The sequence below is a fragment of the Tenrec ecaudatus genome, chromosome 5 (genome assembly GCF_050624435.1).
Source record: "Tenrec ecaudatus isolate mTenEca1 chromosome 5, mTenEca1.hap1, whole genome shotgun sequence".
Classification (NCBI taxonomy): domain Eukaryota; kingdom Metazoa; phylum Chordata; class Mammalia; order Afrosoricida; family Tenrecidae; genus Tenrec; species Tenrec ecaudatus.
In genome coordinates, this window is record NC_134534.1 from 151,513,415 (window position 1) to 151,535,670 (window position 22,256).

Genomic DNA, 22,256 nt, shown 5'->3' on the forward strand with positions numbered 1-22,256 from the left:
TGCCTGAGGGCCCCTCAGCTATGGCTCAGCTGAGGAGCTGTAGGCCCCCAGCTCCCTGCAGGGCCCCAGCCAGGCATGCTGCTCTTCCACAAATATAGAGGAGGAGGAGGGCAGGGTGCTACATCCACCCAGCACCAGCTTGGTCTGCCACCTAATGCAGCCCTACAAGCTCAATATGAGACCCAGCAAGAGAGCTGAGCCCCTACCAAAGCCCCACAGCCCAGCCTTCTCATCCCCAGCATTCAGGCGCTCTGCCTCCCAAGCCAGTGACTGCTCCAGAGTTCATTGGGCACTGACCAGGCTCCTTCTGCACAGAAACTGCACATTTGCCAACCAGCACTGACCGGAACCAGCAGAGGGTGCCCACATGGCTCCTACTTGGTGGGCCTATCCCAAGCTCTCCAGTTCTCCCGGAGCCTGGCAGCCCTTTACATACCCCACCCCCATCGGAAGGGCCCAGGAATCTGCCAGGGCTGCTGGGCTGACCCTTCAGCCTCTCCCTGGAGCCGGGGTGTGCCCCTTTCACTTTGAAACATCGGGGCATGATTGCATGCGATGGACAGATCTGAAGATCAGATCCTGAATATGCCACCTCAGCTCAGCTCAAGTCCTCTCCTGACCTCCAGAGAGAACATCATCCCCATCGCCAACACCATCGCTGACCCTCACCAAGCAAAAACAAAGCATGCCCGGCACCCCGCACTCTCCACGGACTGAAGACGGCATCCCAGGAACAGCCTCAAGAAGCTCAGCTCCCACCTTACAGACCCAAGATTCTGGAGCCCCTGGTTTCCCTTGGAGTCCTCACTCCATGCGCTAGCTGTGGACTACAAACAAGTAACCGAGTCCGTTCAAGCCTCAGTCTCTGTGTCTGCACCTTAGGGATCAAAACACTTCGTACTGTGGAGAGCCGGTAGGTGAGTGCAGGAGGCGATTCCTAGCAAGAGCACAGATGACCGGAGCATGTAAACCAAACCCAAACTCACTGCCGTCGGGTCAATTCGAACTTCTCTCGACCCTGCAGGACAAGGTGGAACTGCCCCTTTGGGTGTCCAAGATGGTAACTCTTTGAGGGTATAGAAAGCCCCATCTTTCTCTTACCGAGAAGCTGGTGGTTTTGAACTGCTGACCTGACAGGTACTGATCCCATGTCACTTTTATGCTCCTCCCACCTACCAGGGGCCTGTCCTAGGCCCCTGCCTAGCACGGGGTGTGACCCTCAAGGGATTGATCGGCCTGCTCCCTAACACACAGTGCTACTCAGACCTGGGGTGGCTCATCCTCCTGCCAAGCTGATGACAAAGCTCTGCCCCACACCTGCCTAAACCTTCAGCCCCAGGCCAGTCGCAGCCGCAGCCCCACACAGGCCCTCCCACAGCCCAGCTGTTAGCCCACCACCTCCCACACTTCCCCCAGATCCCATTCCCAGGGATCCATAGTCCCCAGGAACCCTTCCCCTCAACCCACCACTATGCCCCACCAAATCAGAGGCAGTTGGCATTGAGAAAACACATACACACACACACAGTTAGCTCCCAAACTGGCTTTACCACTCCCTAGATGTGTGCCCCCTCTAGCCCTGGTTTCCTCATCTGTATCATAGGAACCCTTTTTAGGATCTCCCAGGCCTGTGAGGATCAACTAGAATCCCAGGGCGTATTCGCCGTGACTTCCGGTCTTTATTTTGATAACGAGGCTGGATCCACATGACAGCCTTCAGCCTTCTTTCTGAACAGATACTCGGCAGCTCCCGACCACAGACACCGCTTGCCCTGGTGCCACAGGCAGGCCTGTGGTGGCAAAGGCACAGATGCCAGGTGCCAAGAGTCAAGTGGAGATGGATGACCGGCTGGGACGAGGTATCCAAATGCATGGTCCTTAGGGTCGGCTCAGGCCGCCGCACAGTTGAGTCAGCGAGTGATCTCAGAACTTTTGGGCCAGCCTCGGGCAGAGAGGGTAACAGATAGTGCAGGAGCACCGCAGATAACCAGAAGCTCAAGTCTTGTGGGTGGGCCTCACTCAGGACTCTCTCCCTCCCATGATGGGTCAGGGCCACAGTCACTGGCTTAGGAGACACCCAGGCAGTGGAGGGGACTGGTGTTTCCCTGCCTGGCTTCTAGGAGCTCCTGAATGTCCCTTTCAGATTGGAGCTGCAGATAAGGCCAAGGTCTAGGGCTTTTCCAGGGCCAGAGATCAAGGCCCACCTGGGACCCTGGGCACTGGAGAGGCCATGGAGGCCACAGCCCAACCAGGACCCAACTCAGCCACCTACTCTCACCGCAGCCTGGGGTCCTATCCACGGTAGAGAGTCTTTGCTCTTCCCCCAAGATCCCTAGCCTGGCCTCCTCCATGGGGGCCTCAGCTCCTAGGGCATTCAGTATAGCCCCTGCTCTCATCCTTAACCCCCACCTGCCAGGTCTTGCCCTCCCATGACTCCTGTATTCCTCTGCCTCCTGCCCACCTGGGCCAGTAGCCCTCTCAATGCTCCTGTGCTCAGGCCCCTCCCTACCCTAAGACCCCTCCCTCTTACACCTGCAATCACCCTGAACAGATGAAGCCACTGCGGAAGCAGGGGTTAGGGCCTCCCAGGCCTCCCCAATCCCTCAATCACATGGAGGGGTTCTCAGAGAACAGGTCTGACCCTTGGTTTATTGAGGGGAGTCCCAGATAGAGGAAGTCACCGGCACCCCATTCCCTACAGCCCTTGAATCCAAGTGATGTGAGAATCGGCCTCCCCCACTGAGCCTGGCTCAATGCCCTGCTCCCAGGACCCCTCTCTGGATGCCTCTGCTCCTTGCACCCTGGCTAAGGCTGGGAACAAAGACGCAAACCTCATGCATTAAAGGGCAGGAGTCGAAGCCGAACACTGCTGGCATAGAAGTCCCTTCTCTCTGATCTGTGTCTGCCTCTCTGGAGAACCAGCATACTTCACCCCGAGGGCTCCCTGCTGCTTCCCAGGGCCTGGCCCATCCTTGTCTGCCTCCTCTTTCCTCTCTCAGATGACTCCACGCTCCCCTCCCTGGCACCCAGGCAGGGGTCCTCCCTTGGGACTCAGGCTCTGTCCACAGAGGGACCTGGAGACCCTTCCAGCTGCTATAGGGAGAGTGGAGGAGCTGCTGGCCCGGCCATCGCAGGCCCCTGCCCATCCAGGCTCTGAGGAGACTACACAACAGCTGCCCTGCGCTACCCCTCGGGCCAGGAAACAGAAAGCACTAGGTGGGCAGGTGGGCTGGGCTCAAAGCAGGCAGGGAGACCACCAGGACAGCAGAGATCAGGGTACTTCCAGGGGCAGCAGAGGTGTGTCCGAGCTCTGGGTGGAGATGCTGGGGGACTCGTGCCCAATGAGCCCCAAACCATGCAGATTGAGGATGGAGTCAGCGATGATGCGGGCCGTGTGCTTCTGGTACCCACCCGACGTCACCATGAGGATGGGCACCTGGTGGCCGCGAACCATGCGGAACACCAGCTCATCTCGTTTCACGATGCCCTGGTGGTGGGAGGGGAGGACGGGAATCAGGAAGTCTTGCTGCAGTTCTAACCCTGACCCAGCAAATTACCGCTGCTGCTACTGCTGCTGTTCAGTGTTTCCCTGGCATCAGGAGAAGCACCAACGCCCCCGCCCACTTTCCCTGCTGCAGCTGAGTCCCGGAGAAGACCCTCCCCACATCTGGCTCAGGACCTACCTCTGGGCTAATGGATAGTCCCCCGAGGCGGTCTCCCTCCAGGACATCGGTGCCTGCGTTATACACGACCACGTCAGCCGCGTGCTCCTGGAGGGCTTTCTGGACGTTCCTCTCCACCTTTTGCAGGTATTCCTCATCCTCGGTGCCCCACTCCAGCTCCACCTTCCGCCGGATGGCCTCTGAGACAGACACAGGGCAGCCCCAGTTGGTAGAGAAGGAAGACTACACAGGGTCCCGGACAGGGGCCGTCGGCACGCCAGCCAGACCTGAAAACCAAGCCCAACTCCAGAGACAATGGTGCAGCTCCACTTCTTACTCTGCCCAAAATTAACCGACAGCAATGGCCAAAAATGAGGGTGCAAAGGCGGGGAGAGGGGCGAGAGTACATGCTCTTGCTCTGGGCTCCGGGGACTCACAGCCAGACATGTACGCCCTCAAGCCCCGTATCAGCACTTCAAGGCTCAGCTCGGAAACTGGTCCCCTCAGTGGCTGACCTGCCCTTGCTAACACCTTGGGCATGTGTGTCCCCAGTCTGGGGCCCGGGTAGGCGCCCCTGTTTTCCACCTCCTCTCTGAGAGGAGACTCTGTCTTTGATGGATGCGTTTAACCCATGTTCACAGCTGTTGTGTTGGAACGTATTCCTGCCTTCCAGTTATGCTTCTCCCCCGCCACTCCCCGATTTCCTCTGTGTCCTTCCTGACCTTCCGGTCAGACGACCACCTAGGAGCAACCCTGATCCACGAGGGGTGACTCCAGCAGCGACCTGTGGGCTGTCAGGAGTGCTGATAGCACTGTGGGTTGGGCCATGGGCTGCAGTTCAAATCCACCAGCTGCTCCTCAGCAGAAAGATGAGGCTGTCAGCTTTCGTGAAGACCTACAGCCTCAGAGACCCTCTCTCGAGCTGCTGTGAGTCAGACTTGACCCGACGGGAGTGGGTTGGGTTTGGAGTTTTGTGCGTATTTAAGAAAGTTGTGAGGCCACCAACTAGAGGCCCCATGGGAGTAAGATGCAGCTTTCTACTCCTGTAAACCGCTCCTGTCTCAGAAATGCATGGGGAGTGTTGGGGGTGGTGGTGGCAATTCTACCCTGGCCTATAGGGTCGCCGTGAGTCAGAATTGAACTTGGTTGAGTTTCAGAGCAGATGATGTGATCTTAGATGCGTGAGCTGACTGTCGTAGCTCTCTGTTTTCTCACCAGAACGATAGAAATCATTCAACTTAGCCAGGGTGCTGGGGACTTCTGCAGAGCCCTGAGCATAGCAAACACCCCGGAGAGAGGACTGGTCAGAGCAAGGGATGGGGCAACTCACGCTTGGCGAAGCGGTCCCCGGGGTAGATGTGGCGGTTGTAGACATCCATGATGTACACACGCTTGTCCCCCAGGAAATCCCGCTCGTGCCCATTGCCCTGCAGGAAGAACACAGGGCCACTTACAGGCCAAGGACCCTCCCTATCCCCTGCCCCAGGAAACTCCTCCTGGGCCCGGGGCCACACAGCCCGTCCAGGGTCAGCACTCTCAGGGCTGCTACGTGGCAGAGCTGGAATTCAGTACATGGCCCACGACCTTCACCTCCCCTTCAGCAGACCCCAGAGCCCCATTTGCTTTGGGTTGGGGTCATGGATGTCAAGGCCGAGGCTGTACAGGGGCTGAGGCGCATGTGCCGGCGCAGCAGCTCCTGACTTGATCTAGGGTCTCGGGGTGCCCTGAGCTCAGGGCAGAACCCCAGCCAGCACAAGGCTGCAATGGCAGTGGGAGTGGAGGTGGGGTGACCTTCCAGCACCCGTGGGATCCGCTACCCTGTCCCCGACCAGGGGAAGAAGCCTGTTGGGAGTCCTAAGGAAGAGGGGTCTCCACGCTTTGGGACCATCCACCTAGGCAGTGAGCACTTACACAGAGGCTTCAGGGGCCTGGAAGGTGGTGCCAGGCTCCCTAGCTTTGAGAAGGAAGCAGTGGGGAGCCATGGCAGAAGGTATGAAGCATGGGCACCTTGCTGCCAGACTGGGTTTTAGGAAGAGCCATTAGCCTGGCCTGTGGTGGGGCAAGGAAAGCAGGGGTGGGGGTGGGAGGGTCATGAATGGAAGGCAGTTGGGATGAGGGAAAGGAAGGCCCCAGGCGGAGCAGGGCAATGAGCAGGGCCTGGCCCCCTGACTGAGGCAAAGATGACCCTTCTGGTGCTGGCAGGGAAAGCAGAGGCCAGCTGAGGCGGGGGTGGGGTAGGGATGGGGGGAGATGTTCCCAGAGGAGGGGGGCACCCTCTAGTGAGGATGTGCAGCACAGGTGGAGGCAGCTGGAGATGGGGGCCCCAGCCTACCGGGCACTCACTCACCTGATGGGCATCCAGATCGATGATGGTGGCCTTGGAGATGCCCTCCACCCGTTCAAACAGAAACTGTGCGGGAGCAGAGGGCAGATGTGAGCATGCGGGTAGCAGGGGGACTCAGGAGAGGGGGCTCACAGGCAGGTGCACAGACCACCGGGCGGAGCTCAGGGGGCAGTCAGGGAGAGCTGCCTGGAGGAGGGGTGGGAGCTGCTGAAGAGCAGGGGGCTCCGCTTAGGGTCCACCCCCCACCCTCATCTCTGTATCATTCCACAAGGCCTCGCTCTTATGCCTCTTCCTTCAGGAAGACTTCCTGGCCTCCTTTCTCTGCAGGAAGGTCGCCTGTGCCTTAGTCTCCTCAGCCATCTGCCTCCGATTCATCTGTGCTCCCAGGGGAGCCAGGGGCACCTCAGCTCAGCCCTGTGCCCAGCCCAAGGCTGGGGGCCTAATAGATATGGAAGGCTGGGGCCAGCCTGCCCCCTCACTGCATCTTGCTGTCTTCCTCTACAAGATGAGGGGGGCTACAAGTTCTACTTCACAGAGAACAGAGGCCAGCATGGGGCTGAACATGCCACCATGCCCCTGCAATGATGACCGCCACCACCATCACCAGCATCCTGCCTCTTCCCGTCCCCTCCTTCCTTTCGCCCACAGCTTCATTTGTTCACCATACACCCCTGCCTGCCCCAGGGCCCTGCCACCTTCAAAGACTGCAAGTCTCACCTTCTGTCACAGACAAACCCAGAGTTGAATTTGAACCTGGCCCTCAGGTTTGGCTCCCTTCGTGGGTTGCAAGGATGATGCCAGGGGCCTGACCAGAGAAGGCTCTTGGAAGTGCGTTCTAGTGCTCAGGACTCACCTTGATAGCAAGTGTAATGTCTGCATAGGCACAGAAGCCCCCGCCCCGGTCGCTGGAGCAGTGGTGGAAGCCACCCCCTGCAGGGGAGCAGACAAAAGTGCTGGTCAAGGCCAGTCCCCAGGGCTCCCATCCTCCCAGCATCCTCTGGCTGAGCCTCCGGTGCTCGTTCACACCCCAGGGGACGGGCGCTCATGCATCCAGCCAGTCCTTGCTCTCTGTGGCACTGCCACTGTTGCACTCCCCCATGCAGGGGGAGGGAGCACCAGCTCTGACAGGAGGATGCCTATTCATGGAAGAGTTACAGTCTCAGAGACCCACGGGGAGATTCTACCCGTCCTAGAGGCACTCGGGGTTGGGGTCATTCAATGGCAGTGACAGTGGGAGAGGAGTTAGGGTCTTTGGCTGATCATGGCTGTCCATGGTGATGGGAAGGAGCCTGAAGATCATGGTCTACCTCCAGCCCCTCCATCACCCCTCCTACCCCAATCTTCTCCCTGAGATCCCAGCCTGCAGCTCCTCTTTCCCAGCAGGCCCAGGGGACTGCGCTGCAAAACCTTCTGCAATCAGCCCCACATGCAGAGGGGGCCGCTGGGCAACGGGCCCCTCAGGGGCTTGTCTTTCTCACCACTCAAGGAGCCTTGTTGGGTAACGATAAGGCAAAAGTTCACAGAGAGTGAACCGGGCACTGAGGTCATCAGAATACTATCATCTCCATATTACAGGTGCGAAAACTACAGCACAGAGGTTTAGCTACTTGTCCAGGGTCACACTGCTAACTCATGGCAGAATAGCATTCAAACCCAGGCTGGATCAGGACCGCTGCCCTGAACTGTTTGGGACAGGCTACGATGCCTTCCAATGAAGGGAGAGCCAGGCCAAGTCCTGGGCGGGAGCCCTGCCATCAGTAGACAGTAGCGACACAGCACCATCACCATGCCAGGCCTAACACGGGGTCCCGGCAATGCTAACATGCCCAAGACCCATGCCCTGCCCTTTTAGGGATAATGACCCAGGGGCCCCGTTGGGGCTCTGGGCAAGCCACCAAGTATCTCCTAATGTTTCCTCGTCCATGAAGCAGACCCAATAACATCCATGCCAGGCCCTTAGGGGAGGCCCAGGGGGAGAGGGCTGTGCAAACTTTAAAGTGCTGTCCCTCCATGGAGGACAACGATGGGCCTTGGGAAAACCATCTGCTGGTGCAGCCCACCCATGAGCAGACTTGCCCATGGCACTGCTCTGGGTGGGTGCACATGGGCTCTCGGGATCCCTAAGGAAGAGATGGCATTGATCCTTGACTTGCCACAAAGTGGCCATGTCCCCAAGGGCTGTCTACCACAAGGTAACAGACAGCCCTTCAAGGGAGCCTCACAGAGGCAAGTTCTGTCCCCTTCAGAGCTGCCCAGGAAGACATGGACTCTGGGAAGGAGGCGGGCCCTTAGCTTCAGCCATGGGCAAAGGAGGGTTGGCAAGCCCTGGAGGCTGAAGCAAGGACTCTACATCAGATGGAGTGGCTGGCTGTCCCTGCTAGGAGTCCCATAAGGAGCTTGAGTCCAGGACTCCCCCCACACTCCCCACTAGTCCCTCCCTGCCCCCAGGTCCCTACAGCCAGACTGTCTCCAACAGCTGCACACTCACCCACATTGATGGCCCAACCTCGGTCCACGGCCAGCTTCCCTGCCTTTGGAGATAAGCACAGGTGATGCCAGGTGCCAGAGTCCTGCCCCCAACCCCAGTCCTTCTTTCCCCACCATGCAGCCCAACCCCCCTCTGGCTGCCAGGGCTCTGAGGAGGAGGTAGGGCCCCCCTGAGCACACATCCCCAGGATTGCGTGAGTCCCAGAGGCAGGCCCAGGTGGACTGGTCAAGGGCAGGACCGATATCAAGGGCAGGACTCTCTTCAAAATGTTGCCAGGGAACAGAGAAAACTGTGGAATCCTTGTCATTGTGCGCGCATGGGCCATGGTTTAACGCAGCCCCCAAAGAGCAAATCTGCTTCGTGTTGCAGCCTGGATATTGCAACCCTATAGGAGATCATCGTTTCCTATAAGGGATAATAAGTCCCTGCAGGGGATACTCATTTCCTATAGCGAGTCATTGTTTCCTATAGGAGATCATCGTTTCCTATAGGGATAATAAGTTCCTATGGGGATCATTGGCTCCTATGGGTGATAATAGGTTCCTCTGGGGGATCATCATTTCCTATAGGGATAATAAGTTCCTATGGGGGATAATAGGTTCCTGTAGGGGATCATCGGTTCCTATGGGGGAATAATAATTTCCTATGGGGATCATCATTTTCTATAGGGCTAATAAGCTCCTATAGGGATCATCAGTTCCTATGGGGGATAATAGGTTCCTGTGGGGGATCATCGGTTCCTATGGGGGAATAATAATTTCCTATGGAGATCATCATTTCCTATAGGGGATCATAGTTTCGGGTGGACAGCAATCATCCCCTAACCAAATAAAGTACACATCCCAAAGCTCCATAGGACATTCGAGGAAAGGGCACGGCCGGCTAATGCTGACTGGCTAGAGTCTGTGGAGAGGATCCAACAGATCTGGAAAGATAGCAGTGCTCATCACACCCATTGTGCATGTTCTCTGCCACGAGGATGTGTCGCCTCAAAAATGGGCAAAGCAGTAAGGTGTATGTTGCGTGTATTGTAGGCAGTTTTGGTTTTTTTTAATAGAGGAAGAGAAGCAAACAGAAAAATGTGAGCAGGACCAGTCAGTACTGATCCAGGGAAGGGTTCACTCCTCATAAACTTAAGCCGGGAATGTTCCGGCCTCCCACCATGCTGGCAGCCTGCTGCAGCAAATGGTTAGGACAGGCAACCTAATTGTCCTTTATTGCCGCCACCACGATGGGGCTGGGGGCCATCACCCATCGTTTCCTTAAGGGCTCCGTTTTCCGTGCTGCATTTGGCTACGGTAGACACGCCACTTTGGAAGAGGCTCTCTGGGGATGGCGCTATCCCCCCACACCAGCAAGTCCAGGCACTGCGACAGAAGGTCAGGGGCAAAGGGGCAAGGAATTCTAATGTCCCAGAACAAGAAAGGTTTCTTGCACGAAAGAGTCCTGGTTGTGGACCTTTAGGAATTGCCTCAACTCTCAGGAGGGGGCGGGGCAGGCATTCCTGCAGAGAGTCCAGCTTGGGGAGGGGCTCTGGGGATGGGGGTCCCAGGTCCAGCTCCCTGACCTACCATGATGGTTCCTCCTGTCTGGGTCCTCAGCGGCCTCAGCACCTTTCTTTGCACGAGGAAGTTGGGGAGGAAGATGACAGGGGGTATCTCTGTGATGGTTGCCACGGCGAAGGACCACTGTGGAGAATGACACAGCCCTGATCTTCTCGGGTCCACGCTAGAGCCCGGAGCGAACGGCCGAGTCCCGGCAGGGTCCTAGCTCGCCACCGTAAGAAATGAGAGCCACCTCCCCACCAGGGTGAAGCCCCCCACCAGGGTGGTTTCCCCACAGGGGGGATTTCCTAAAGTGAAGCCCGGCTCCGAAGCCCTTCTCCTCCCTCTTGTGGCCAAACCGAGAGGTGCATGGGTCAGCACCACAGCCAAGGAGCCCTACCAGATGGCTCTTCAGGAGAATGATGGGGAAGGGGACACTGAGACTGGACCAGGGAGTGAATGTCCAAGGCCAGGGAGGGCCAAGAATGGACAGCCAGGTCTCTGTCCTCACCTGCTTTCACCACGGGGCCACTCAGCCATGGAGGATCACTGATCCCAGCGGAGTGTGAATGTGGGCCAAGCCAAAGCACATCGACCCACAGGGAAGGACAGCGATGCGGAAGAGAAGCCGGGAGCCCGGGGGGTGGAGGGAAGGAGGCAGGCTTAGCAAGGCCAGGCGCTGGGTCAGCCAGGAGGCCCCTCCATGAAGCAGGGGCAGGCTCAGGACCCCATGCAGTTCCCTCTAGGGCACAGTCTTGTCTGAAAGGAGAGGGGCTCACTTGGCCCTGCCCAGCTGTCCACGTGCGATCACACAGAGGACGTGTTAGGGACCAGGAAGGACCGAGAGCTGCGGGACCCACCCTCCTGTGTGCAGGGTGAAGGGAAGAGTGAGTTGGTGGGGTGGACAGAGGTGACGGCAGGGCTCTGCCTGAGGTCACCAGGCCGGCCTCTTCGCTCAACAATCACTCGCCTTGTGGTGGGGATGGAACCATCCCCCACCCCCACCCCTGAATAAAGGAACAAACAAAGGGCCATTGAAGGGACACATGAACTTGTCTCTCCCCTTCCTCCGCAAGCCAGATGGGGCTGCAGAGCCAGAGAGCAGCAAGTCCCCGTGCCTGTGTCCTGAGAGGTCCAACAAATACACACAGGGTATTTCCCTAAGCGTGTTCCACGGCAGCCAGCCTCTCCCCAATCCCGCCTGCTTTGTGCCACGTGCTGGGGATTCACCAGGCAGGCACGTCATCACGCTGAAGGCCCCGAGGCGCTGTGATGAAGAGCTCCCCCTTTGCTTCCCTGAGCATCTGCCAAACTTCACCACTACTTCATGGCCCCGCGCTGGGCTTTTTATATCACCTGTGAGCTGCTAACTGCAAGGTCATTGGTTTAAACCACCAGCCAATCAGAAGGGAAAGACGGGGCTATCTGCTCCTGGCGTAAAGGTTTACGTCTCGGGAACCCAGAGGGGCAGTTGGCCACCGTCACAGTCAGAATCGACTGCGTGGGTAGGGCTGGTTTGAGTCTGTAAAGCTCGAGTCCTGGGGAGATACACAGCCACTCTAAGCTAGAGTGGATTTGTTATGGCCTGGGTTCCTGGCATGAAGTCCCTGGAGCACACATGGAATCCAGCCAGAGGGAGAAAGCGGAGAGCCTGGGGTGGGGAGACACAAGAGCCAAAGGACTGGGATCTTCAAGTGGCTATTTCTGGGCACCCGGGACAGGCCTACTGGTGCTCACGATCTGAGCTGTCAACCAGCCACCACCCATATGGCTAATGATATGTAATTATGAACGAATTAGGGAGCCCTGGTGTCGAAGAGGTTATGCGTTGCACTGTGATCCCCAAGGTCAGCAGTTCAAACCCACCTCAGGAGAAAGATGGGACTTTCTCTTCTAGTAAAGAATGGCGGTCTCTGAAACCCACGGGCCAGTTCCACCTTATCCTACAGGGTCATCTAAGTCGGTATTGACTCCAGGGCAGTCAGTTTGGCTCATGGTTTGGGGATGAATTAAAACTTCAAACAGTTCTTATAGTATGAAAATTGTCTCTTAAAATTTTCCCGATTATCAGTGACTTCACGAGGGACAGGGGGAGGGAAGGCAATGTGGAAGGAAAGCAATAGACTCAAGGGAAAGTAGGTGTTAACTTGGGTGACAGGGAAGACAGCACCCCACAAGAGAGAGATTGGGGAAGAAAGTGGGGAGGAGAACAGGGCAAGCCGTGGGGAGGGCGGAAAGGTTTGGGGAGGTCGAATGCAACCAGGATGATCTCATAGGTAAACACACACCCAATTCACAAGAAAAGATTTTTTTTTAAACCACAGTTGGGGAAATGAGGACAAGTAAAATATAGCGCTTATTCCACGAAAAAAAGAGTTGTAATTAAAATTTATATGCCCGGCATTTGATAGCTACACATGGCCAGTGGTTACCCAAAGGGACTGAGCAGGCACAGGACATGGCTATACTGTAGGCAGTTCCAGGGACAGCACTGCTCTAGTACAGATCGCTGGTGGTTAGCGCCTGGACAGTGGGCAGGGCTTTGCAGACAGAGGAGGTAACTGGGATCACAGAGCAGAGCTTGGGTGAGCAGCCAGGTTCCGAGAGGAGGAAGGTGGCATTTGGAAATTTCTTTACTGACCCAAGGTGGGGGAGCAATGAAAACAGAATTCACAGTGGTCAGGCAGACACTTTATCTTCTAGGGCAGCTGACTAGGGTGGGGCTACCCAGAACCCCAAGGGGGAAGGCCCTCAACCACTTTACCCAAGACCAGGGCACCAAAGGATAAGGCTGGGTGGGGTGGGAGGGGATGGACTGAGGGTCCTGCTCAGAGCCAAACCGCCTTAGCCCAGGCTCAGCCACTCACTAGCAACCAGGGTGGACACCCCTCTTTCACAGGGGCTCCACCTCCCAAGTCCCCACATGGGGACCTGTCAGAGAGGCCAGATCTCCAGATCTGAAGTCAAACACCCCCGCCGGGGCCCTCTCTGAGTCCCTAGGGGGTACACACCATTCAGTACACAGCTGCAAACACACAGGTTAGCAGTTCATCTCCACCCAAAAGCACCACAGAAGAAAGAGGCGCCTCGGACCCTACTTTTGAACAACCAGTGAGGAGAAATCCAACGCAGCAGCATTCTATTCTGGTAGACACAGGGTCCTCTGGAGTCAGACCGACCCCATGGCCACTGGTCTGGTTGGTATAGGGTGCCGGCCCCTTTCCTGCCCTTCTTCTGGTCCCCATAGCACTTGGCAACTTCTAACACCTGGTAGCATGGACGTGGGTGTGTTTGCTGCCCCTCTCCCCTTGCGCCGCCCCCCCCCCCCCAACACACACCTAAATGCCAACTCCACAGAGAAATGAACGTAGTTTCTCTGGTACTTTCCCTACCACCAGAGTATACCTTACACCCCCAAAACAAACCTACCACCATCGAGCCAATGCCAAATCGTATCTGAGCCTGTGAATCTTTACAGGCGGCCTCACCTTTCTCCCCACAGAGCGGCTGGTGCGTTTGAACCGCCAACCTGCCGGTTAGCAGCCCAATGCTTACGGGACAGCGCCTCCAGAGCGCTACCTCCCAGTAAAACAGACGAGTGTGATTCAAGCAAGACTAGCACAAGGTGCACAAACACAAGGTCTGCACGTGGCCTCTGCACTAGGCCAGACCCCATGGCAAATGGCCACCAGATCAGCAGGAGCTAAGAGCCTGGAGCTGACGGCCACTCTCGGTGGACCCACCCCAATGTCCATTCTCTGTGTGGCCTAGGTGAGGCCTTGCACATAGTAGGCGCCCCTAAACACAATTCCTTGAGTTGACATCACCTTGCTCTGAACAGACTTCTGCTTCTCCTTTGCCCTCCCCACCGTTTTTTTTTTCAACACCATGGGCCCACAGCAGCTACAGGCCCGCCTGCGGGGCCCAGAAACAGGGTGGTCTGGGTACAGTGAAGCAAGACGGGGGAAGCTGTGAGTTTCGTAGAATACACAGAGCCAGACAGGCCAAGGAATCCCTCTGGGTGCTCACAGCAGGGAAAACAAAGGAAACACTGCCTGACCGGGGGAGGGAGGGTGAGAAGGGCTGGCTCCTGATCTGTAGCTCCCAGATGCCAGAACATGTCTGAAATAGGCATGGTCCTCACCAGAGCAGCAGAAGACCTAGGATAATCCCCATGACGTCCCCTAGCCTCCCAGGTTACTTGAGCCCGCGGTGCTGCCTGCCTGGCCTCATCTGTACCTCCTCAGGTCCTTGCTCTCCAGCAGCGCCTCAGCATCCCTGCAGAAGGCTCTTCCCGCCCTCTGACACTGGTCCAGGCCACTTACTCCTCATTCTTCCATCGCAGCCCCCACGCCACCTTTTCCACGAGGCCTCCCCTGTCTACCCAGGTCTTTGGGCGCTTCCTCGTCTTGCCAGTTGGGAGGCTCTCTGCAGTACGCTGGGGCGTTTATTTTCCCAGCTTTATTTTCCATCCCCCACTGTGAAGACGCAAGCTGGTGGGAGAGCAGGGAGTCTGGCATTGTATCCTCCTTGTCCCCAGCGCAGTTGACCCTCGGTCTGGAGGTGGAGAATGACTGGGGCGGGTTCACTTCAGGAGGGGCTGTGGAAATCACCAGGCTTCTTGTGCCCTGGCTGCCAAGGAGCTTCCAGGTCCAATGTGCAGCTCAACCCCGGCTTCCTGCCACCTGGCACCTCGGAAGTCTCCTCCTGCACCTTGATCTCAGCTCCTACTTGACCCTCTCTCCGTCCACTCAAACCACAGGCCCTTCTATGCCTTGTCACACCAAGAGATCAGGAAATGCCATTGGAGAACAGGGGTTTCTGGCTTCTCTGAAAACCAGAGGCTCTGGCTACGCTGGGCCTGCTTTGCAAGGGACAAGCATGTGTCTCCCTGCCCAACCCACACAAGGTCCTTCTGTCTCTGTTCTCACCTCCCCTTCTGGATGCTGATCTGGTCCAGCCCCTGGGCCATGGACCTGACCAGGCATGCCCGGGCCCCAGAAAACCAGGGCAGCCAAGCTCTGGGCTGCCTGCCAATACCTCACACGCCTCTCTCTCCCAGAAGTCAGGTGTCAGGCTCTTCAATGTCACAGCCCATCTAGAACTGGGCAGGTGGCAGGAGGAAGTGGATAGCAACCGTGGCTCGGGGTTGGGGGTCCCAGACGGAAGACAGGCTCTCCAAGCAAGCTCACTGCCGTTTTCTGGGTAGTCTGGAACAAGAGCAGCCGCTCTCTGGACCAGGTTTCTCAGCACAAAGAACTGGAGCCTCTGCTAGAGCTCCAAGCTGAAGAAAATTGTTCCTACCACCCCCAGCAGCAGCATGGCCCCTCCATGTAGGCTGGGCTTGGGGGTCTGGGCACCCATCTATGGGATCTGGGGCTGACCCCCCCCTCCCCCAACCAGGTCTCGCACTAGCCCTGGCACTGTTGGCTCCCCCACCCCCACCCCACCCTCACTTACTCCTACAGGGAGGACCGACTGAAGCCCTCAGAACCCCAACCCAGCAGGGGCTTTCGGGGTCCTCTAGAAAGAGGGCACAGCAGTCAGCCTGGAGGCCCTATCCAGTCTGCAAGTGGGATCTTTAGATCGTAAAATGCAGGGCCACTTGAAGAAGTGCACTGAAAAAAAGGGGGGGGGGGATTTCTGGCTTCTCTTCTGAACACCAGAGGCCCACCCACTTGCTCATACCTAAGACTACATTTGGGCCCCAGTCATTTTTGACGAGCCGTTCTCAGCAGAAGTACTGGAAATAGAATCTCCAACTGCAGCCCAACATAAACATAGGCCCGAGTGAAACCATCCTGGTGAGATGGTGCCAGGCAAGGCCTGGGGTCCCCTAAATCCTAACCTCTTTGCCCTTGGCTCTAAGGCCATTCAGGAGTGGGGTGCCTTTGTTATACTAATTGGGATGGCTTTGTTATACTAATTGGGTAGAATGCTCACTGTGGGCCTTAAGTCCATCTCTCTGGAGATTCTAAAAGAGATTAAACAAGCAACTGAGTGGGCACAGTAGAGAGAAAACTGCCTAGTCACAAGAAGATCGCCAGGGAACACAAAGTTCAAAAGAGACCAGGACCTCCCTCCTCAGGGGCCGACAGGGGGAGGAAAGCATCCCAAGAGCCTGCACCCTAACTCCGCCCGGCTGCCTCCTTCCCCACGAGGAAATTCACCGCCCTTACTAAAGCCTTGCGCTGGGGCCTTTCCATCAGAGCCGCATAAGGTCACCACGTGTGGGTCAAAGGCCTGGGTTCCCTCCACCCACGTGTCGTTAAGGCTCGTCCACAGACCACCAACGCTGAAGCCACTAATTTCCCTGTGTGGTGCTGTCGGAGAAACACCGACTGCTAACCGAAAGGCCAGCGGTTCAAACCCCTCAGTAACCCCTCTGGACCAAATGAGACCGCCTGCTTCTGGGAGGCATTAGTGTCTCGGAAACCGTGGAGAGGGCTGCTAGGAGGCAGAGTGGACACGATGGCCGTAGCTGCAATGTCCCTGGGAAGGTTGGATCTCCACCAAAGGGACATCCTGCTTTTACACTGCCAGCAACGGGGAGCTCACTACCACCCGGCCTGGCCTAACCCCAGGCCGGCTGTCTGCCTTTTCATAACTCTCTCCCCTCCTCACCGTGGGGGCAAAGACCACATGCAGCTCCCCACCCCACCTCCAGCAATGGGAATGAGAGCCCCTGACACTTGACTTTTGCAGAACGAAGGCCTGGCCCTCCTCCTCTGGCCACGCCTGGGCATCTCTGCGTCCCCCTCCACCTCATCCCCCAGTCCAGGAAGGGCTCCGGGCTGCAGTCCCCAGGGCCCACTGCCCTGCCCCGGTACCTTCAGCTCGTTGAGGTAGCGCCTCGTATGCACCAGCAGCAAATCCTCCTCTGAGGCCTCCCGCGCCTCCACCAGCATGCCGTCCGACAGAAGCTTCTCTTCTGAAACCACAGAACGGCACCCGCTGCCCACTTGGCCCCTTGGAGCCCTTGTCCGTGGAGGAGGAGGGGGATGCTGGCTCAGGGCATTCTGAGAAGAGCCACCTCCCAAGCCAGTGACCCCAGGTTTCTGAGCCACGAGTGAGTCCAGGTGTGGCCAAGCCATTGTCAGGGGCAGGTGACCCAGGAGGCAATGATGCAGGCTGAGCCTCCAGGTGAGTCAAGCTCCTTAGCAACTCTCTCTCTCAAACTTCTGATGACATCTGGGGGGTCTTGGAGTCCGACTGGACTCCCTGTGGTGCCGGCCCTCTGCTACCACCTGCCAGGCACTGGCTGTTTCTGAATGGAAATGGTAGATCATCACTTCACAGCCTGCAGGCAGTAGAAACCCGGCTTGCATGGATTCACACTGCTATGCTTTCATGCCATTTATCTGGTATCTTGACCTATTGATGACAACTGAAACTCGTGTTTCCCGTGTAGATCAATCACAAAGCGTTTCCTTTGAAAACAAGTTTAAGTGCTTAAAAGCGAGGTGAAGTCAATGAAAATATGAACAACCTAATGGAGCCCGTGGGATGAAGAGAGGGCAAGGCCCCAAGAGCAGTTTCTGGAAGACTGGTGTTTAGAAAGCACTACATCATTTCATCAGCCTTGCACACACCAGACGACGTTCACTCCGTGGAGCAAGCGAAGAGACTCGGGCTGAGAGGAGGAAGGGCCTCTGGGGACAGGGAGGATCGGATCACGGTGCTCTAGGGACACTGAAGTGACAATGTCAGGCTTCAGAGGATCTATTTTATTTAATGCATCATCCAGAGAAATCAATAGCTCCAGGAGTTCCCACCTGGAGTTCCAGGCACACACACACTTCCTCCTCCTGGATCAGGCAGTGGCTCCCCATGGCCGCAGGCAAGGGACCAACTCCTTTCTTCGGTGACTTTCAAGGTCTTTCACCAACTAGTCCCTGCTTCTTCTCTACCCTCACCCTCAGAAGAGAAAAGGGTGCAGCTCAGGGTGGTCAGCACAGGGAGAGAGCCCTTCTGCTGAGCTCCTGTATGAAACAGGAAGGAGTCTGAGAAGGGGCGGCCGGCGGGAGCAGTTCAGGCCTCCTGGTTAACGCACTCCCTGTGTTCTTTCCACCCCCAGTTTTTCTTCTGGTCACAACTACCTATGGAAAATCACTAGCACCTGCCAGAAATAGAAGTGAACCTGAAATGCACACACACACCCTGGAAGCAAACATTGTTATTGTTATTGTACAGGATCTAATTGGATTGTTTTCTGCAAAGCACAGCCGATTGCTCTAGACTTGTCGAAAAGGGAGATAGACGGGCAGATCTTAACAGTGCGAAAGATAGGCTAGTCCCAACGTGAGGCTTTCTCCTTGGTATCACCAAGAGCGCCACATTTCATCCCATGCCATGTAACCTTTCCTCTCCTTCCCTCCAGGTAAGAAGCCTGGATGTGGAAGACCAGGAGCCTATTTGTACAGCAGTCCACTGTGACGCCTGACTTTCCCTACCTCTATCAGACCACTACATGACAAACTGCAGCTAGAAGGGACATGCTCCACAGCGTCCCCCTACTCGGTGAGGAAGGCCCTGACAGGAACCTCGGGTTCTGGGTTCCAGACCTCACTCTGCCAGGTAGGAACTATGGGCACCTTTCCTAACCTTTCTGGGCCCCCCTCCCCCACCTGTAGTCAAAGCATTGGAGCGAAGGCTCTCTGAGCTCTCAGAGCTTGTGTGGCACAGACGCTGGGCCTCTCCAGACGTTTGCTCTGCTGCATCCATCGCTCATCAGTTCCCTTCCTCCTAGGTCTCCATGGCCATGGTGAGCCAGCGTGGGTTTGGGACTGGCACATGCGGTACTTCTAGGGGCTAGGTGGAAACGATACCCCTGACCGCATGGGTAGAAGTGGGGAAGTGGACGGCTCGAGGCTTGTGTTAAAGGAAAAGGCAGTAGGAACCACAGGGATAGGGGACAGGTGGGGTGGAGGGAGTAGATGTAGGGTGAGAGTGAACCTTGCATACCTTTGAGGAAATTGATCACTTTGCCCCATTTTCCCGCATCGAAGGGGTGCAGCTTCTCCAGGCCCATGAAGGTGATATTATATCGCGGCGAGTACACAATGGGCCAGCGTGTCTCCGGCACCGGCTGGTACAGCTGGGTTGCGTGTGCCCTTGAGTATGCACAGAGGGGCGGCCTCAGTGTGGAGAGCAACCTTCAGGGCCACCCCTCCCCATAACCCCATGTTAGCTGACCACATAGCACCAACATCACTCCCTGGGGCCAGAAAGGGGCCACTTAACCAGAGGAGCAGCGACATCGGCAGCAGTGAGAACACCTTTACTGTGTGCACACTGTCTTCTCCAACATCTAACCGCATCTTCACAGCTGCCTGGGAGGCAGGCAGCGTGACCCCTCGGGATCAGGGAGGGCCAGAGGTACCTACCCAAGGTCACGCAGCAAGAGGGTGTGGGGGCAGTGGGTGCTCGAAGGTCTCGTCATGGCTTTCTACATTATAACCACAGCCCCCAGTAACTGTGTGGCCCCGGGTTCTTAGCCTCCATTTCCTAAATGGTGAAAGGTGGGCTGTGGGGACTTGGACAGAATGGATCACCAGAGTGGGCACAGAAAGCGCACTGTGAGCGCCTCCCACAAACAGCAAATCACAGCTCACAGAGGCTAGGGCCCCACCCCCAGCTCCGAGGTGTAGAGGGGGGTGAGTCACCTCAGGCCCGCCGCCCGCTGGGAAGCTACCCTGCGGTCACCCCAGTAGCTGCCACCTCGGGCCCCAGAACCCCACCGCTGCAGGTGCCTCGGTACAGCTCGGGCCCAGGGCAGGACAGCCTTCAGACCCAGGCCTGTCGCTAGCGCCTGCTGGGTCCAGACTGCGCGATAGGATAGGGTTGCTGCCCTCCGCCAGAGAAGGGGCTCTGGATAGCTGAGCGCGCAGAACCTGCCAGCGCGTCCCCTCACCTGAGCCCGCACCTGGTGGGCCTGCCCGGCTACCTGCGCACTCAAGGCCCTGTCCACGGGGACCCCTGGGAACCCCTAGGGCTAGGTCCGATGTCCCACCCGCAGCCCTACGCCCACCGCACTCACATCCCCAGGCCAGGGCCTCCCTGCGGTGGCAGCGCTCAGCGATCAGGCGGGGCGGGGCGCTGGCGGGGCGGGGCCCCGCCCAGGACACGCCCCCGCCCGGTCGCCACCACCGTGGGGGCGGATCTCCGACAAGACTCGGCTCCGCCCCACCAGCGTCCGTCCGTGCGTCACAGAGGGATGGAATCCCGCGCTCAACTCGCTGCCCGAATCAGGCCACGCCCCCAGGCCAGTCAGGCGCGAGGTTAGCCCAGTGCCAGCCAATACCCATGGAGCCCCGCCTGCCGTGGAAATCACGCCCCTTTGTGGGCGTGGCCAAGTCGAGCTTTCACCGCTGTGCGTCACAGAGGGTGGGAGCGGACGTCATCGCTCCGCCCCAGGGGAGGAGCCATTTATTTCCCTCAACTCCTCCCCCGCCACCCCCCCACCCCACTCCGCACCCCCCTCACCGCCCCCCCGCCTCTGGCAGTCCTGCGTGCCCGCGAAAAACCTAGTCCGCTGGCTTGCTGCCCTATGAATTCCTATTGATCGCACGCAGCTTCGACCTTGTTTGGTTTGAACCCCTGACCTTTGGGTGAGCGGCCGGACACTGAACCCACTGCGGCACCCTGAACCCCAGCTGGGTAGAAACTGGGGAAAAACAAAACAAAAACCAAAACACCCTGCTGGGGACGCCACCCTGACTCACAAACATGGCAGACTTGGTTTCCCCGCCACGGAAGGGGTGCGGTGGTTAAGCGCTCAGTTGCTCACCAAAAAGTCAGTTGGAAATTCAAATCCATCAGTCAGAAGAAAGATGTGGCCAGAGGACTCCCTAAAAGGGTACAGCCTTGGGAACCCCGTGGAGCGTGGAGTCCTGACGCGTCAAAAGGACTGACAGGGACAGGTTGATTTGGAGCTTCCTCGCCAGCGGGCACTGTGCCCCTCGGGTCAGCCTCCTTGATCCCCTCAGCTGCCTTCACAGCTAATGAGGGATTACGCTGGCCCTGCCACCTCTGACCTAAGAGCACCCGTACTCTTAGTACTACCTGGTCCATTTGAGGCCACACAGCAGCCCTGCCAGAGCGGACCCCCTACCCGGCCCGTCTTCCTCAGCTCAGTTTCCTCCTCCTGCCCACACGGGAAAGCCAAGACAAGGCTGAGCTGCAGCTAAGCGTGTGTGGGCTTCCTTCCAGGAACAGTCCAGAGGAGGAGACAATGACCCTCTGTCTACGCAGCTGTCCCTCCAACCAGAGACACTGACCATAGGGCTGCCAGGAGCACCACTGGGTGGGACAATGCTGGTGAGGAACCGTGAAGGAGAACTGCCCAGATTTGTGTGTGTGCATTGTAGTGAAATATATCGAACAGCATTTGTCCTTTCAGACCTGCTCCTGTGAGGAGCTCCATCCCAATGTTATGGTGAGGCCACTGAGGCGTCAGAGCTGGGGTTAAAAGTCAGACCCAGCCACCCTGCCAGCACAGTAACCTTTAGTAAGTTGTTTTAACCTTCTGGGCCTCGTTTCTGCACCTGACACATGAAGCGACGCCTGCCTCAGGATAGCGCTGAGGGAAGAGGTCATATGATTGAAGGAAACTTCATGTATGTTATAGTGGGTTATGCATTGGGCTGCTAGCTCCATGGGAGGAAGTGGAGACCCCCTGCTCCTAGAAGGATTCCCAGCCTCAGGGACCCACAGGCACCGTTCTGTTCTGCAGGCCCTAGGAGTGAGGTCACCCCAATGACACTGACCTTGGTTTTCCTCCTCTTGGTGTGTGCTAGGTTCACTGTAGCAGAGCTTCCAGACTCAGATTAGGAAGAAGGGCCTGGCATTCTTTTTTTTGTTGAGGTCTCTGTACTTTAAAATAATTATTCTTAATAGATCATCGTATTGAGGGCGCTTACATATAACAGTCCATACATCCATTGTATTAAGCGGATATGTACAAATATTGCCACCAACAATTTCAAAGCATTCTCTTTCTTCTTGAGCCCCTTGATATCGGTTCCTCTTTGTCCCCACCTCCCCGCTGCACCTGCCACACTCGTGAATCCTTGATATTTGTGTATTGTTATTTATGCATATCTTACAGGGCCCCTCCCTTCTATCCCTTCACCTATAATCCTGGTGTTGGTCCCCCTAGAGGAGGGTGATTGTGTCATCATTGCTGTCAGTTCCCCCTTCCCGCCCCTCTCCTTCCC

General features: G+C 57.1%; 1 protein-coding gene across 1 annotated transcript; it reads right to left on the reverse strand.

The window, feature by feature from the left end:
* Positions 1–1,677: 1,677 nt before the first annotated feature.
* On the reverse strand, positions 1,678–20,191 carry HDAC11 (histone deacetylase 11). Its single transcript, XM_075550093.1, has 10 exons — positions 20,078–20,191; positions 19,003–19,151; positions 16,869–16,969; positions 10,066–10,182; positions 8,495–8,537; positions 6,860–6,936; positions 6,010–6,072; positions 4,993–5,089; positions 3,684–3,862; positions 1,678–3,487 (listed from the first exon to the last, which is right to left on the reverse strand). Coding segments are annotated over exons 1-10 (1,044 nt in total). The 5' UTR covers positions 20,080–20,191; the 3' UTR covers positions 1,678–3,271.
* Positions 20,192–22,256: the final 2,065 nt, after the last annotated feature.